General features: G+C 46.5%; 1 protein-coding gene across 4 annotated transcripts in view; it reads right to left on the bottom strand.

Annotated features, from left to right (window-relative positions):
* Positions 1-19,118, bottom strand: part of LOC126277139 (protein neuralized) — a 765,663-nt gene that overhangs the window by 10,696 nt on the left and 735,849 nt on the right. For 3 of the 4 annotated variants that reach the window (XM_049977333.1, XM_049977334.1, XM_049977335.1), the window contains one exon: positions 7,704-7,870. In XM_049977333.1, the coding sequence (XP_049833290.1) occupies positions 7,704-7,870 (167 nt within the window). Of the gene's footprint in view, positions 1-7,703; positions 7,871-18,389; positions 18,421-19,118 lie in introns of those variants that run through there. The other variant, XM_049977336.1, reaches the window with a different exon arrangement.

Genomic DNA, 19,118 nt, shown 5'->3' with positions numbered 1-19,118 from the left:
AAGTTAATTTCAATATAATTTCTGCTAGGCCAAGAGTACAGGAATTACGGACAACATTTATTAACGAATCAAAACTTTTCAGCGTTTCAGACGAATGGCATTTATGTTTCGGAAGAATAAAGCAAAATAATACAAATGCCGAATTTGTAATAAGTCACCGAGTTGGTTCACAAATTCACAGCAGTTATATCTGATTTAATTAATACTTTGCTTTACTATAAAAGTGTGAATGACGAAAAGACAGTCCAAGCACACTAACTTTTCGTTCGGACAACCTTACACAGAGCTACTAACCACTGAAGGGGCCATCAGAAACAACATGGTAAATATGGACGGCTTTCGTCAACGAATTTCGCAACTAAGTGTACAACGGCATCCCCAGCAGGCCTGGGCAACTGTAGACATTTGAATTCAACGTAGCTGTATACATCAATTATACACACGGTTTGAATTACACTGAAGCTCAAAACATATTGTTATGCGTATTCGTATACAGGGATATGTAATTAGGCAGAATAGGCGCTGCGCCCGGCAACGCCTACGGAAGACAAGTTTCTGGCGCAGTTGTTAGATCGGTTACTGCTGCTACAATGGCAGGTTGTCAAAACTTATAGGAGTTTGAACGTGGTGTTATAGTCTGCGAAGGAGCGATGGGACAGCATCTCCGACGTAGCGATGAAGTGGGAATTTTCCCGTACGACCATTTCACCAGTGTACTGTGAATATCAGGAATTCGGTAAAACATCAAACAAAAAGATCCTGCAAGAACGGGACCAACGACGACTGAAGAAAATTGTTCAACGATACAGAAGTGTAACCCTTTCAGAAATTGCTGCAGATTTCAATGCTGGGCCATCAACAAATGTCAGCGTGTGAACCATTCAACGAAACAATTGATATGGGCTTCCGGAGACGAAGGCCCACTTATGTACCCCCTCGCCTGGACCCACCAACACCGACATTGGACTATTGACTGGAAACATTTTCGAACGAGTCGCGTATCAAATTTATCGAGCGGATGGACGTGTACGGGTATGGAGACAACCTCATGAACCTATGGACTCTGTATGTTAGCAGGGGACTGTTCAAGCTGATGGAGGCTCTAATGGTATGAAATGGGACCCCTTATAAGTCTACATACTACTACGACAGGTGACACGTACATAAGCATCCTTTCTGATCACCAGCATCCATCCCTGTCCGTTGCGCATTCCGACGGACTGGGCAATTCCAGCACGACAATTCGACACCCCCCCACCACCACATGTCCAGAATTGTTACAGAGTGACTCCAGGAATATTCTTCTGAATTTAAGCACTTCCGCTCGCCACCAAACTCCCCAGACAACATAACTGAGTATATCTGGTATGCCTTGCAACGTGCTGTTCACAAGAGATCTCCACCCCTCCTACGGATTTACGGACAGCCCTGCAGGATTCATGGTGCCAATTCCTCCAGCACTACTTGACATTAGTCCATGCCACCCCGTGTTGCCGCACTTTTGCGTGTTCGCGGGGGCCTTACACGATATCAGGCAGGTGTACCAGTTTGGCTCTGCAGTGTGTATGTATCAATTTGATGCGCATTACCTGCCAGGTAAGTCACCTTCTGTATAAATCTGACACGCGCGGCAGCCAGTGTGTTGAACGCTCGCTGGCTCAGATGAACCGCGCACGGCTGTGGTTTTCGGCAGGCGCGCAGCGCTTGTCTGGCCCCCAGCTGCGCAGACAGACCAGTCCGGCGCGGCGGCCTTCGGCGGGATGCTCCCACCCGGATCCTCGCGCCAGTGAAAGCCACCGCGGCCGAACGCCAGCCACGACTCGCGAAAGCCGCCTCCCTGTCCATTTCCGAGCTACCACGTTCGCCGAAAATATAAACTGCTTCCAGTGCAAGCAAGCTACTACCGCGTAACCCGTTTTAGACCGCGTCTACCGTCTAGATCATCACTCCAGATAAAACCCGAACTGGTTGACTTACATACGACCGATGAATTCTACCATTACTAATTTGAACGCTGTGACAAGCGGTATTGGCGGTGCATCACATCGGCGCTAACGTACAAATCCCGCTGCGACGATGAAGAAAGACAAGGCACGTTGGAAGATGTTACACTGACCACGACCCATGTTGCACGCAGCTCGGGGAAAGTAAAGGCTCCGAGTCCGAGCGTCGTGTGACGCACCTTCACCACCTTGTCTGGAAAGCTTCCAGCGACAATGACACTCCGCCGTTACACGGACACTTTCCCCGAGTTGTTGGGCGCTCGCGGAAGCCAAACTGCCTTAGGTGACAACATTAGAGCGGACTGCAGAAACCGGGGAACACTAAGAAACCAAATTGCCTATGACCTCACCCAACACCATAAAAACCATCTCCCAAGTGAATGGAGAGTTTCAAGAGTTAACGACAAACTTTTGCTTCAAGCAAGCAAGTGAACATTTGTTTCCTACGCGAAAGCACTATTCTTCGAGACTATTTCTATTCCACGAAGTCATTTTAACTTATTTGTGCGTCGCGCTTTGCGGGAGCTATGTTTCGGTGCTATCATGTTCGTTCATAGTTCTAAGAAAAAAACTGGTAAATAACTTCAGATACACGAATAAATGTAATAGATCAAATGGAAGTCTAACACTAAACTCTTATTAACCACAACGCGTTAGACATGAACGGTATATATAGCCCAGACCTTTCTCTGTTGAGCCACTCCCACATCCACTGTGCGACGTCACAGCCGCTGATAATGCGCGCACACAGTACCCTACTACTGATTTGGTCGGCATATCAGCTATTAGTTACATTAATAATGTGGGCAGTCTAATGGAAACGAGACAGATCGAAAAATTAAACTGTTCATTATTTCAAAAGGACTCGTCTTAATACATATATTCCTTTTTGGGATAAGACGGTCAATGTCTTCGTGGTAAAATGTTTGCGGTTGCCCGCGGAACCACAATTGTACCCAGCATGCACCTCTTCATCGTAAGCAAATAGACTGCCACGAATGTCTCTTCAGGTCTCCGAAAATATGTAAACCGCATGGATCGGGACTATCTGGAGTAAGTGTAAGGGATTCCCAGCGAAGCTCCATTGTAGTAGAAACAACGTTGGGAATACGGGGGCAGGCAATGTGTTGCCAAGTTGTTTCTACCACAAGTTTCATTGGGAAACCCTTACACATACTTCACATACTCCCTATCTCTCCCCATTACTTTTAGAGCCGTGTTATTCGAACCTCCTGTAACAAATCCAGCAGCCCGCCTCATTTGCTTCGATGTCTTCCTTTAAACCGACATTGTGCAGATTAAAAACACTTTATTTAGGACGCATGAACGTCCTATTTCTAGTCTCCTTTACACATTAACCACACTTTCTTACAAGTCTCCCAATAAAACTAAGTCTACCACACGCCTTCCCTACCACAGTCTTCAAATGCTCCCATTCCATATCGCGCTGCTACCTTACTCCCAGATATTTAAACGAAGTTACTTTGTAAAGTAGGACACTACTAATGCTCTATCGGAACATTATGTGTGTTTTTCCTACTTATCCGCATAAACTTACATTTTTCTATATTTACAGCTAACTGCTATTCATCAAACCAACAATAAATTTTGTCTACGTCATCTTGTATCCTCCAACAGTCACTTAACTTCGACCCCTTACGTCCACCACAGCATTCTGAGCAAACAACCACAAATTGCTGCCCGCCATGTCTGCCAGATCATTATGTACATAGAGAACAGTAGTCCTACCGCATTTCCATGAGGCTCTCCATACACTGTGTTCTATTACTTAAGAAGTCTTCGAACCAGCCATGTCTGGAAATCTATGGCCTACGCTCGTACTTTCGTTTTTTACGTGCAAGTTCCAGGTTTCCATCGTCGGTGTAAGTACCACGCATCTATGTACTATTGAATATACTATTATAGTGCAAACGATGCGCACTAACTGGAAATCCACAGAAGTATTACCACGGACCACTGGTGGGCAGAAAATCCCTACAGACCGCCACCGGAATAGTCCGCGACGCTTTCGCGAAAGTGTTATTCGGGTGTCAGGGCAGGACGTGTCCACCGGAAGCGAGACGAGGTGGCGGAAGTGTAGCTGCGATGACGTAGGTCGTGCGCTTCGCCGCGCGGCCGTGGCGCCAAGGCTGCAGGCCCGGCGGACAACAGCCCGCTGGCCGCGTGCGTCAGCGCCACAGCTGCACGAGAAGCGGCCGGCCGCTACTGCGAAACAGCCGCTGCACCACTGTGTCGTGAGGTGGCGCTCCGCGGAACACACTAACAACAACCTGCGACACCGACTTCCCCTGCTGACGTCACACCACCAACCGATGCAGTTTCCCAGCACTTCAAATTCCCAGCTCCAAGCTGCCATCATAGGAGAAACCAAAATCTCTTAGATCAGTTGACTGTAGAAGTGATCTTTAGAGTACTGAACAAAGTCCCTACTCAGTTTCATATTTTATTTTTGCGGGAGTCCACAGGCTCAACGTATTTCGTGAATTAAAACCTGGACCACGTAGACTAAGAAAAGCTAACAGTACCGACCGATCGCCGTGTCATCCTTACGGGATGCGGATATGGAGTGGCACGTGCTCAGCACCTCACTCTTCCTGTAGTTGTCGGTTTTCGTGACCGGAGCCGCTGCTTCTGGATCAAGTAGCTTCTTAATTTGCCTCACAGGGCCTGAATGCACCCTTTTTGCCAATAGCGCTCGGCACATCCGGCCGGTCATCCATCCGAGTGCGAGCGAAGTCCGACAGCGCTTACGTTCGGTGAGCTGACGCGTGCCGGTGTTGTCACTGCAACGCCGTTGGCTGTATTCCGCTTCTTACCAGTACAATTTGCCAGCTTCAAACGCCGGTCATTTTCAAGCGCATATTGGAAGGGTTGGGCTTCATTTCATATTCTGATACATGGCAAGTGCATGTGAACAGTACAGTAGTGTATATGGTTACACCCATTAGCAGACACAGAGCTGTGTGTTTTTGTGCCACGTACGCACAGAAATACGATGTATACTTGTCCACATGTATCAGAATGTGAAACGAAACGTGAGGCTTAAAGCGTGCAATTGAAAATTACCCACGGTTGAAATTTGCGAATTGCACGCGGCTAATAGACAGAGTAGAGCCTACTTGTGGCATGGTTTCATATTCAGAATACGGTCGTTAGCCTCATGTTTGGAGGGGGTTAAGAACGACTTCCACGGAATGATGTACAATACGAGGTAAGTGTGAAGTCCCTAATCTCTCTCTAAAATTACACAACTTTTCAAGGAAGTATGCTGGATAAAGCTTTGCCGTTCGTTGCAAATGGTACCTTAACTCCATTTAGTTTTTATAGACACTTCTGCATGTGCTGACAATATCTCGTTTCTTTTCACTTCCGATTTGCTTATCGTCGAGATCTGTCAGATGTGATGAACACTGAGAAAAAGATAGGACGTGAAGTTTGAAGCGACTCACGGTGTTTGTGATAAGGCAGTAAGCGGTAGACTGGGAATGAGCGACGATACTGTTGCTAACCACGCGTACAGAATTTACAAGGCAGTCGGCGGAAACCTACGCGCCCTGTTTCCAGGGGAAAGTGCATACAGCAGAGCACTTTGTGATTTTACACAAACGATTGCATTTCGATGCATACGAAGTTTAACTCCTGAAAGCTTTGCAGCGAGATGACGGGTCCAGGCGTGTCGAGTTCCCTGATAACTAGCTGCAACGAATCCATAATCAGATAAATAAAAAAATTTCCGATGAAGTGACTTTTCGCATCTCCCGGAAAGTAAACAAGTTTAATGTCCGGATTTGTTACTCCGAGGATTCTCGTTGTACAGCAGATGACGGACAACCCAAAAGTAAATGCGCGGCGTTGCTCAATTCACAACGCAGTTATTGGCCGTTTTCTTCCACTGAGCTGCCATTATGGCGAAAGTTTACCTGAACATGTTGGAACTTGTCGTTACACTGCTGTAGAGGTGCTGACGGAAGACATTGTGATAAAGACATGGAGAGAAATCTAGTATCACCTAGACGTTCTACGGACTAGACATACTGCAATACTCATAAAAATTGAGTTAAACTATTATTTGCAACAAACCGCATAGTTATATCTAGCACACTTCCTCAGACAAATTCGTTATCAACCTGTATTTGCGTAAGATGAAATGGGTCTGGAAGTAGATCTAAGACCCACGATGATGCAGTGGGGTCCCGCAGACTGCCAGCCCTCCAACATAGGCACACCTGACTCGGCTGCGTATCGTTTGCACCTGCTTCCGCCCCAGCCATATGGTCTTTTTCGTGGCTTACACTGCAGCGAAGCAGCACTGTAAGGATCCCGAAACTATTTCGGTCCGGGCCAACTGGAGGTCAACAAAATACTACATTTAACCGTTTCTCGTCTCTTGCTGGGATGTAAAGTAACCAAATACGTAGTTGACGCAACGAGTCAAATTCGATGTCTTCGAAACCTTATGTAATTAGTCTCAAATTTAAGAACGGTAGTGTACTATTAAGCAGTAGTCCCCCGTGTATCGATTGAGTAACGTATGTCTTAGCATCTGAATCCAGACGAAGTAGAGTTAATCGAAGAAGAAACTGACAGGGGCTGAGCTTGTTTGATCAACTGACCATCTTAACGGGAGGATTAAGCCGTGTTACTCTCATCATCTAAACCAGAAAGGTGGCAATATCGAGCGCTATTGTCTGGAACGAATTACACGTTCTAGCTCATCCCAACCGTATTCCATTGGATTCACTCTAGGACTCCAGGCAGGCCGGTCAGTTTCAGAGATGTTCTTGTCCAATAACCATTGCCTCACAAATACTGCTTTACGCCAGGGTGCCAAGCTGATACAATTAATCGCCCTTTCTGAACTGTTCCTTTATTTTACGCAGTAAATGCTGTAAAATGTGTTTCTGCAACTTAGCATTTTCCTTAGCGCAATAATAGGACCATATCCTAACCATGATAAACACCCCCATACAGTAACACTACTCCTACGTACTTTCTCCAGTCCCTCAGCCAGTCCAAACTGATTGCCACAGGACATAACGTGATTCGTTACTCCAAATCACCACTTTACATCTCGCCAGTCTGTGTTGCTCTTTTCACAACATCATGGATGGCTCACCGTCGACCACAAAAATGTGTGTCTTATTAGAAGCTGCTCGACCACTATACCCCATTCCTGGGAACTTCCTATGCACTGTCTTCGTGCTAGCTGGATTACTGGTAGGACTTTGGAACTCGGGGTGATCCTTCGGCTGACTTCATGCCATTTTTTACAAATACCCTTACCAATGCTAGAGGGGTCCCTGTTCGTCAGTACTTTTCTGCTGATCTTAGTTTATCTGTGGTTGCTCCTTCGCGTTTCCACTTTGACAGCTTTAGAGAGGTTGAAATGTTCGCGAGAGTTTGTTGCTCAGGCGACATCCAATGACTAGTCCAGATCAAAGTCACTGAGCTTCCTGACCGACCCGGTCTGCTTCTCCACTCAAGACGACCTACTCTCGCCTCTTGTAATGTGTCCGCCTCTCACAGTCTAGTGGTCAGTCGCGTATTGTATGCTGATGCCCATATACTTTTGATCAGTTAATATTTCAGAACTCCTCCGACTGGCATTTCTGAAAGGTCGAGACTGACGAACTTTGCACCCTTAATAAGCTCAAGGATGGGAAGCGGTGCTGAACCCACCTTTTCGGAAATCTTGACGGGCCTGCTGGAGAAGGTGACGCCCTTGCAGAAGCTCTCGGCGCGGCGCGCGACGGTGCCGTCCCTGGAGACGCGGATGTTGTCGCCGTGCACCTGGTGGAACTGCAGCGGCGGCAGGTTGTTGGTTCCGCTGCCGCCCGTGCGCGGCGCTGCAACACAAGAATGGCACGGTCAAAACACGGACAGCTGAGGCACCCAGCCCCCGTGCTGCACGCTGCACGCCCCACGCCCGGAAGCGGCGCCTGCCACCTGGGCCAGCAGCTGCTGGTTCTGCCCCCAGTTCCGGCAGCGCCACAATGTGTGTGCACGAGGCACACAAACTCAGCAAGAGGAACATGTGTGTGTGCCAGAATTCTTAATTCCATAAACTGCTCCGAATTTGCTCTTAGGTATCCGCCGATAATACATGGAGCCCAACAAATACGGATACCAAAATATATTACATTTTAAGTATAACATTACATAGAAAAACGGTATGCAGCTAGAAAATTTGAACCTTTATAGAAAAGGAGTAATGGGCGGAATTAACCAGATACTCGTATATTGTTTAACAAAGAACAAGAGAAACTGATGTGAGACTCAGCAAACAGTTAGAAGGAAGAGGCTGTGGGTTTTGCGTCTTCAGTTGAGATCCTCCCCTTGCTATTTGTCAGGATTATGCAGTCATTGGGTCCGTGAGATACAGAAATACGCAAACACCGAGTTATTAACCCTTCATAACTATTTCTGTAAGAAAAGTTATAATTATGTTCTCGCTACAACGATCCGTCGTAACTGAGTGACGTGTGTGAAATCTTATGGGACTTCACTGCTAAGGTCATCAGTCCCTAAGCAGACAATTTCCGCGATTGCCGTTATGAACCACGAATTCTGGACGCACGTCACGCGGCAATACTACGAGGGGGCTTACTGCAGCGATTGTCCCACCACGCAACAAGCTCTTCGACGACAACCGCCTGCGTACGCAGTTAAGTTCATGTGAATTATCACGCGACATGTTTTGTAGTGCCATTTGTAAAGGCAACTGATTACATTCTTGCCGCTCTGTACTGCGATTGTAGCTGTTCGATTAGCGCTTTAACGAATTATCAGATCCTACGCTACGCCTTTTAGGTTGTTTTATGACTAGTGCTGCCATCTAGCGATGGTCAATTTAAGTACTTCGACTAGCGATCGAAAGAGCTTCAAACTTTCGAGTAATCCGACGGAGTGCACATGCCCCAAGTACATCACTCTGTGACAGTTTCTAATACCTCGCCGATTGAATGGACGGTTCATAGTGTCGACGAGCGGTGGCAGAGGGCGAACCCGCGGCCGCTCGCGCCGGCGGCATTGTCCGCTGAAGAGCGTCCCCAGAGGTCGGTGCCGCCAACGGGACGCGTCCGCCAGCTGCCTCGCGTCGCTGCGGGACACGACGCCTGACCTCGTTATGCGGCACTTCCCGTGTCGTCGGTCGCGTTACCCGGCGCTATAGCGGCCGTGCAGACCACCGGAGACGAAGGCAGCGACTTGCTCTTCTCTCGGCTAATTAGCAGTCTTCCACGCGCAGATATCCGACTCCTGGCGCCAGCTCTTGCCGCCATTCCCTATCACGCACTTTCTCACGCTGCGAGCACGGAATTCTAATTACCTCCAGAGCTCACGCACCACCTACCAGCGACCGCCAAGGAACAACCGCTCGTGCATACAAATGCGATCTTCCAAGCAGAACGGCGGCGCAGTATCTGGCGCCTCACTGCCGATATCCAGCACAATCCGCTGCTTATCCGTCAGAGGTGTCACCCCATACTACAGTCCAACGTATACAAATTAATGTAAGAGTTGAAATAAGGGGTCGATGACAAGCATTCTTTTAACGACCCGGACTTTACAACTTTTTTCAGTGTCAAATTCAGCAACAGACTTAAAATTTAAGTTGTTCCAAACGCAGCCAGTTTCGTTATTTCATTTTGCCATCTTGAGGCCCCATATGCTGCTATCCAAATAAACGAAATTGTCGTATGACGCCAAGAATCATTGGATTTTGTGAATTCCAATCGTTATACAATTGCTTCAAACGAAGACGTGACAGCAACTCACTAAATCCAGTGATGTATGGCGCCATACGAAAAGTTCGTTTATTTGGATAGAATCTTATGGGATCTCAAGATGGCAAAAAGAAATGCCGAAACTGGCTGCGTTCAGAATAAAGTGAAATATCTTAAAGTATACGGCTGTTGGTGAATTTTATTGACACTGAAAGTTTCTTACCAGCCAATGTCCCCCTGGCTGTGATGGACCAACAGATTCTATGACGACTTGTCAGACAGACAAAGAGCCACAAAGTAATAAATGCCTGCATGTAATGCTAATGGTGGTGGTGACTTTTCTGTAGGTTCTGTTGGAGGCGGCTTGCACAAGCCCGCAACTATGAGCAACAGGTCTATGTGTGAGTCACAGAAGCGATGTGTGGCGCTGGGTGGAAGCTGTTGGCGCACTGTTCGCGGATATCGCCAAGGCAGCTACCAAACATCTGATGAACCTATCGCCATCACTGACAGGAGAAGACTGATGCATTCCAAGAAGAATGGGAGAGACTTGTAACTTGTCGGGACACTTACTGTTGAGGAATCGCGAACCGTACACCAGCTAAATCCTTTTGCCGACTGAGTGAAGATTTTCCACTTACGAAAGTAGCCATCTTCCTGCGATTGTAGTTATGACGCTGGCGTACGTTTTTGAGTTCGGCTACGAAAACACTATGAAGTTGCTTAATGCTGAGATATGTACAGATTTCTGAGAAGGGAGAGAGAAAGCAAATGCCAACAGGACTCGCTGGAAACACACATTTCGCATTATAAACAGAGATAGATGGGTAAGAAAAAATTGCTGTAGCAGATTCTCACGGCGGGAGTGCGAAACAGCGTGAGGCTGGAAAAAAAAGAGATGGTGTGTCGACCGTGGAGCAGCCGGTGCTGGCGAACGCAGCGCGCAAAGCCCTTTGGCGACGGCCGGCGCGCGCAGAACAGTTCCAAACGAGGCCATTCGCATTCACGACGGCTGCGGAAGCACGGGCAGAGGCAGAGGCAGAAGCAGAAGCGGCAGCAGCAGCCCCGCTAAGCCAATAACGGAGCGCATGCAGATCGCAGACGCGTTGCCATGGCGACACGCCTTTATCGAGCCGAACACGCTTCCGTCAGGGGCGGCACCTAACCGCCTGGGGCAGCTGCCCGCCATAGCCCGCGGCTGTCCACGCGTAATCTGCATCCGGCCGCCTGTTCCTGTTCGCGCTCTCCGTGAGTGCCCCTACTCTGAACAACTGCGAGAGCCACACGTAGAGAGCAAGCTATATGATATACAGTTATTGTCAACACCGATATCTTCTGGGTTTCGTCAGATTAACTTTATGGACTACCTCATCAATACCTTAACTCGCCCATTAGTATCCCCCCAACTCCTCAAATACGAGTATAAGAGTACGTCGAACTGCGAAGTATGATACGTTTACATTACAACTTACATAAGAGTGAAACCGATTTTCGGTAACAACTCACCGTGGTCTTGTTCATACGCCAAGGCATGAAGCGGTTTTTCTACACTGGTCAAATTATTTTTACACAAATGGCCTCCGGAGATCAGTCGTCACATTTGCCTTCCTCGTCAGTTAAATATCGGAGGCAAGCAAACTCGCTCTCTGTAAGACGAGACGCGCTTAATAAGTAATAAGTTTTTCTGTAAGCTGGTCGGATTTACTCAGGATTCCAATATATCTTATCATTCCTCACTCTCTTGGCCACGAATTCCTAATTATCGACATAATCTCTGTTTAACTCGACAACTTTACGCCACCTTACTCAGGACCCGTATTGCCGCATGATACATTCTACTGGTCTGCGTCGGAGACAACGTCTTGCAGCATCAAAAAAATGGTTCTAACGGCTCTGTGCACTATGGGACTTAACATATGAGGTCATCAGTCCTCTAGAACTTTGAACTACTTAAACCTAACGTAAGGACATCACACACATCCATGCCCGAGGCAGGATTCGAACCTGCGACCGTAGCGGTCGCGCGGTTCCAGACTGAAGCGCCTAGAACCGCTCTGCCACACTGGCCGGCCTTGCAGCGTCGATCATCACTGTGCAGCGGAATGAACGCTGATATGTTACTTCCTGGTAGTTTAAAACTGCAGGTCCGAGGCTCGAACTCAGGACCTTTGCCTTTCACGAGCAAGTGCTATACGAACTGAGATACAGAGGACGACTGAACTGTGAGGATGGATCGGGAGTCATGCTTGGGTAACTCAGATTGGTAGAGCACTTGCCCGCAGAAGGCAAAGGTCCCGAGTTCGAGTCTGTCCGGCACAGAGTTCAAATCTGCCAGGAAGTTTCCGTGTCGAAGCTAACGTTGTTCGAAGGCTCAGACGTAAGGATGAAACGTGTGCGAATCATTTTTGACATTTGCTACGTGCTACGAGAGTCTTTTGCAGTGTACCGCCGGCCGTAGTGGCCAAGAGGTTCTAGGCGCTACAGTCTGGTAACGCGCGACTGCTACGGTCAGAGGTTCGAATCCTGCTTCGGGCATGCATGTGTGTGATGTCCTTAAGTTAGTTAGGTTTAACTAGTTCTAAGTTATAGGGGACTGATGACATACGTTAAGTCCCATTGTACTCAGAGCCTTTTTATTTGCAGTGTACCGCTCGATAATTGCGTGAAGGCAGAAACTGCAGTAGTGAAAATAAGTTTCTGCCGTCCACGGAGACTAGAAGGTATTTTTAAAAGTTTTATTTGCAGGGCTGAACTCGCTTCCTATGGTTTGATTAGCTGAATGGTGATCAGAAGAGGCTCCCACTTAAATCCAACCCCACGACATAGGACCTCTGCCTGCTCTGGGAACCAGAGAGAACGGACAGAGGCCTGCCGGTGTGACAGCCCACATCGCGGTTGCCTGCGGCACGCGCCGGGCCCACAGCTGTCGCGTGGCAGCTGCAGGAAACTCGGCCCGCAGCTGCCTTGCCACCGCGATAACACGCACTCTTGCCTCGTTCACGCGTCCCCCTCAAAAGCCACCGCCGTGTCTTACTACCTGCCTACCGGACTCCCAGCTTACGCGACAGGCAGAATAGTGTGTGCTGATCAGACCATCACGGCAATTCTGAATGTGTTACTTCACGAATCCCGAATAACGTGTGTGGTTTTTAGGAGTGAAGAGGGGACCAGCAGGGCGAAGGGAAAACGGGAGGGGGATGGAGCGGAGTCTGACATCGTTGGGTATGATTTCCGTGAACTGCACCCCCCAACCACTTGCGTATGTACGCTGTCTGGCACCAAATAAGTATATAATTTCAATAGAGGGGACGGCTATAGGCTTCCGGCATTGTGGCTTCCCGCCATCAAGGAAGTGCATCTCATCTCGGAGGACAATATTTTGTGTAAACATTCCCCTCTCCCTCTGTCCGTTTCGAATTTAGCAATTGATGACCAACCAATAGCGGTAGGAGGTATGTCAACCAATAACCCTTCTCCAGGATAAGTGTGGAATAGTGCCTCCTATCCAATGACGATGGACCGCCAATCGTTTCCACGGGAGATGAGCTACCAACGCCCCTTCTGGATCAGAGCAGGAATGTTAGCCTATGACCATGGCCCACCAATGGTAGCCACATGAATTTTAACCAATACTATCACTTCTCCAGCATGGACGCCAGAAAACTCACCATTTATAAGTGGACGCGACACTCGTCTGACAGTGTTCTAGTAGTAGAGGACACAAAGATCCTGAGGAAGATGCCAGCAGGGGGGTCGAAACGTCGAACATTTTAGAAGAAACACAACGCGGCCTAATAACCCAGAAGATTTTAAGTTCAATGACAATGGCCACGAAAGCCTGCAGACTTACATAAAATAAGCTGCTCTTTCGGTTACCTCCACTTACGGAGTACGCCAAGAACGTCGGCTTCAGAAGATAGGATGTTAAATAGTCTAGATCAGGGTTTCCCAAAATGTGTCCAGCGGGACGAAAATAAGTGCCCCGCAAAAAACGTAGCGTTTATGTTTCGACGTTTCTTAAAATTGTGATTTCTGTTATTTATTGATTTCATTACCATTCAAAATGAACAAGGTATTCTATCACAGTACCTGGCTTCTCAAATTGTTCTTAGAGAAGAAATCGTTGGGAACCTCTTGCCTAGATCAAGGAGTTAAGGATGATTTGTAAAGAGCTGCATCCAGTACCATCTCGTTTTATCTGCTAACACGATTTTAGCCAGTTAGTAGCTACTGCACATGATGTTCAAGCGCTTTATTACAAACATACTCCGTCGGCAATATGCACTGTAACAATTTTCCAACACGTAGCGTTTTAGAACAAAACTGAGTTGTCAGTTGAAAAAATAGGATATATCACTCCAGCGGTTTCAACAGATTAATCTGACCTTCAGAAGCCTACAAAATTTGAGATGATTATTACAATTTAGCCATCATTTAAGCATAGGAAAGTGTGCAACGAAACTTAAAATCGGTTTAGCAGATGTCAGTATCTTATATTATACGTACTTGTACAGCCAAGTTCTGACTTATGATATCCCAAATGCTGTTTTATAAGATGACAGATTAATCTGTCTAATCGGGTAAAGTGAAGAATTGCCTAATTGTGCAACTGACGAATTTTGTGACAGTTGCTGAGAAAATAACTGCTATGAATAAAATCTTAAATTTAGTTACTAATTAACTGCTCCTGCCAAGGAAAATTGCTCCTGCCAATAGGCTACTACTGGAAAACTTAAGTGTTACATACTCTTATTTCTTTTCCCTACTGATCTTTCGTTATTCGTATCATCAGATGCGATGGGTCTAATAGAATCATTTAGTTCAAACCAGTATTTGGGAATAAAAGGAAACATCATGGAGCAATTTCAAATCAATAAATTGTACATTCTCGAAAAAAAATTATTTCATTGTTCATTATGTTACCAGAAGGGTTACTTAAGCAATCTTTTAGAAATAGGCAGCATAGTACAATGAAACATATCCACAATATCTGAATATGTGATGGAAACGGAGAGAATCTGAAGTTTGGTATATCTTTCCACAACCTGGTGTTTTATCTGCTCTATCGCCTGAAAGAAAATACGTTATATCGCAGGAAGCTGTAGCTATAGTTGTTCCCAGGTGATCGTGCCTAGTGGGTAGTACTGTGTTTTCTCCTATCAGGCATCTGCCCATGCCCTCGCTGTACCGACCGCGCCATTTTGAGCGGGGGAACCCGTCCCGCATCGTCTTGCCTTCTCTGAAACGGCGAACACAGCCCGCAGCCTCGGCCTGGAAGGAAATACAGAAGCCGCCGCCTCCCAAACAAAGCGAGCTCCGCTGCCTTATTTATATACGTTGCTGAGTCAGAGGAAACCACGATATAAAGTGTGCCGCAGCCGTTTCCACAGCTTTAGAAGGCAGCGCCCTTCTGGTCGCACCGCAAAATCCTGTTTCTGGGCATACTATAGCGGTGTCGTCACTGCGCAGTTGAGACCACAGCGCGTGTGCGTGTCTGCGTGTGTGCGTGACACTACAGCAATAAGTCAATCCAGTACCGAATAGTCCAGGAAATATTCATCGCTCCATCTCAGACAGGCGGAGCAATCGGGAAACGAAAATTGCCGCTATTACGCGAGATTCCAGGAAGGTACTGCACGCTAGATGATACGTTGTATAATGCTACTCGCAGCAACCATGTAACCCACTTCTAAGATTAGACGATTACTTCAAGCAGGAGAAAGTTGCGATAGACAGCTACGGCCAGTGGGTGGCGGTACGGGTTTGCAAATGCGGCGGGGGTGACGTGAGTTTGTTGAAACACCGCGGGTCGAAAGGAGGTCAGGCCGCGAAATCCGATTTACGAACCTGGGCCCAAGGATGACTCCATTGCCGGGCCGATACCTGGACTATAGAAGTCAGCAAGAGAGGTTACAGACAAACTAAGGCAGATGTCTCAGTGAGAAGCACTAGATGCAGCTCCGAAGTAGCTTACATAGCTGAAAGTTCGATTACATGTTGTCTTAATTTTTTTCCTGCGAAATTTAATTGTTAAGCTTTGTAGATAATCGACTTATTGATAGAGCGGATTGCAACTATCTCAGATTCCTTGGGATCCAGACAGGATATTTTACAGATTCTGTCCGATCAGGTAGGTCCAAACAACTTATTATTATTATTATTATTATTATTATTATTATTATTATTATTATTATTATAGTGAAAGTGCTACAATGCTCGGTGAGGGTTTAAGGTCACCTACGCGACAACGCGGAGTCAGACTATATGGCAACGCTGAAACGTGGCGAGTAGGCCTGTGTGAAGTCCGAATAAAAGACGATCAAGAGAATTTATGAATAACAAGTGAGCACGGGGCTTTCTAACGACTGTAGCTACCGACTACGAAATCTGCTGGTAACGAGCTTGTCACAAAATTACATTACATACTACCTTTGGCGCCATGTCCACGTGGAACATCAAATTACTTTCCATTAGGAAAGTAGAATGCGCTCAAATGTGGTATAACGTTCAAAACGGTAGAGAGCAGTATTCAGTTTTCGTTTTCGTTCCCGTTCTAGCTTTGTTAAAGCATATCCAGATTTCGGCTAGTAACTAGTCGTTAAAATGCAATATTTCCGAGTAGTTTTACATCCCTAGTACGTCTAGACTTTTTTTATAGACCACATGCCAGAAATTTCAACAAGAATGCAACTAAGAGGAGCTGTTTCTATACTGTTGTGGCAAGCCGGCCTGGAAAACCAATAGTTATTTAAAATCTGTGCAAAACAGTTAATCAACTTTTGAATTTAATAATCTCAGAGATTACAGGAGTTTCTTTCAGTTGGTTGCTACAGTTCGTTCCGAGCATTAAGTTGCAGGCGAGTTTCGTTAACAACGCAGTACTCTTACTTACTAGAGGACCATACGAAGTTTCCCACCTCACCAATTTGGCTCATAACGGGGTGTGTAGGACAACTTCAAAATATGTAGAGACGTAGACTACTCTCAACCGCTTTTCGAGAAAATCTAATTTGAAAATTGCAAGCGTGCTTATATACTTTTCAAGGTCGTCAAGACGCGACGTGACCGCAGCCGAGAGTAAGCGCTTTGTTTCTTATGCATAAAGTCTCTGGATCGAATTTCAGCTGTTTTTGTTTTCATTCCCCTGTAATTCTAACAGATTTGTGGAGCGCAATGGAACTGTCTTGAGCGAGAACCGTTTATGAAAGCACACCAAGTTTGATTTGCAATAGAGGCATGAAAAGAACCATGCACATGCAAAAATTAGGCTTTCATTACATATACTTCGCAGTCATTACGATTTTTGGTGCTTCTATCAGTATCATCTTAATTCGTCCAGTGCTCTATAGGTTACACATCATACTTGTCAAAAATGATGAAACAGTAGCAAGTAAAATGACTGTACGGATTTGATTGAAAGTCCTCGTGTCTATTTGGAGCTTCTCTACCAAAAAATATTTCTCGTTTTTCATATTAAAGATTCTCATAATCTATCGTTAGTGAGAAAGGAAACACTTAAGTACTCACAGCTGGATTCGACTCCGAGACCCCATGCTTATAAAGGTAAGAGCCAATTCCATCGGCTGCGGACCGCTTGAACGCTAGCGACCATAATACACTAAGTATGCCCAAAATTTTCAAACTATTTTCTCGAAAACGGTTGGGAGTTGCATCTTCCTGTTCAGGTATGTTTAACTCCTAGGCATGTACTGCACGCCCTGTCAATGTGAAGCAGATCGAGCCGGGGGGGGGGGGGGGGGGGGGGGGGAGAGGAGAGATTCGTAAAGTCCTCTTAAGACCACAGTGAGGAATGGTCAGAGCTCTGTCTCTAGAAAAGAAAGTCTTCAGATTTCGGCTGTCTATTGTTACGAGGAAGCCGCGGCGGTTCCGGTCCTTTTCCGTTCAGAAACCTCGGCGCTCCAGCGAGGTCGAGTTAATGGGAGCAACCGCTAGCCTGAAGGCCGGCCGACCTTCGCATTTCGCCTTCAGTTTTTTCTGACGTTTACCGACTTTTAGATAATATGAGTACACCAGCCTCGCAAGCGCAGCCAATGAACTATTCAACAACTACCCTACGTCATTTTCAGATCGCGAAAGACGCTTCAGTATTAAGCACTTACCATTCCGCAGTACATGGTGTTCCATGACGAGCCTACATAGTGAGTTTTTATTACGAGTAGTGTAGGAAGCGTTTCCCATTAGCAATAACTGCTACGTTAGGCTAGGTTCCATTGCCGATGTGTCATTTCTTTTACGCATCATTCGTAAGTGGAAAATTCATGTGTTCATCCGAAGTCCTAACTGGTAATTCCTGTCATCTTTACCATAACTATAGCAGTAAGATACCATTCTCACACGTATCACAGGCATGATAGCGCCTGACAAGGCTTCCTCAATGGTCGACTCCGTTTCAGCATTATGGTCCTTATGTCACGAAACAAATCTATTATTCCACAAGCTTAATGACAACATTATTTACGTAGCTATTGCTTTTCTGAAACGAATATTTGTGAAAGGAAATTTGAAAAATGCAAGAGATATTAAGGAAATGTATCAAAATTAGTGATAGTACAGGAGCTTAGCTGCGCGATATTCCGATGTTTGTAGAAAGCATGAAGAGCCACAGCTTCTCTCTGCCTACCTTGGTGGCGGCCCATGTCCGATGTGAAAACGTGTACCTCTAGTGACTGCGGCGTAAACACTGTCTTGAGGACAGGGGAGAGGCCTGAAGGGAAAGTGCGTGGCGAGGGCCAAGTTTCACATCGACGCAATCTGGAGGTGTCCACTGCAGACGACAGCGAGGCGCCAAGCGCAAGCTTTGTACAGCCCTGGCGCGCAGCGTCCCTCAGGAAGCGGTAAACAGGAAGCAAAATATGTACGCCTCACCGCTGCAGTCGCGGTGATGGAGCTACCTGTTTACAGACAACTGTCATCCCGCTGGCGCGGGCACAGGAAATTCATCTTTACGTTCCAGCCGTGCGTTGTGTGATCAACACAATTACCACTTCAAATGATACTATATGGTTCCAGATATATTTAAATATACATCTATATGTATATATGCTAGCTGAAGTGACGAATTAAAATTGCGATTGCGATTGAGGCCATTAGATATGGAACACCAGCAACGTTAGGTCTCAGTTGCACATTTTGAACTACATGACATGTTTCTATCACTGTAGATCATCTTAAGATTAAGTAGTTGCGTCAGCAACGCCAACTTCTCTGTCCAGGATCCCATAACAGAGTAGCCCGAGATGAGATTCTGGAAAGACAAAATCGGTTGCTGACTCAACTACTTAGATCTGAAGACAATCCACAGCGATCGAAGTGTGCAACTGAGACTGAAGAATGAGGATTGTTTAAAGTA

The sequence above is a fragment of the Schistocerca gregaria genome, chromosome 1 (assembly GCF_023897955.1).
Source record: "Schistocerca gregaria isolate iqSchGreg1 chromosome 1, iqSchGreg1.2, whole genome shotgun sequence".
NCBI classification, from domain to species: domain Eukaryota; kingdom Metazoa; phylum Arthropoda; class Insecta; order Orthoptera; family Acrididae; genus Schistocerca; species Schistocerca gregaria.
Note: the sequence above shows the minus strand (reverse complement) of the source record. Positions and strands in the feature narration are given on the sequence as shown.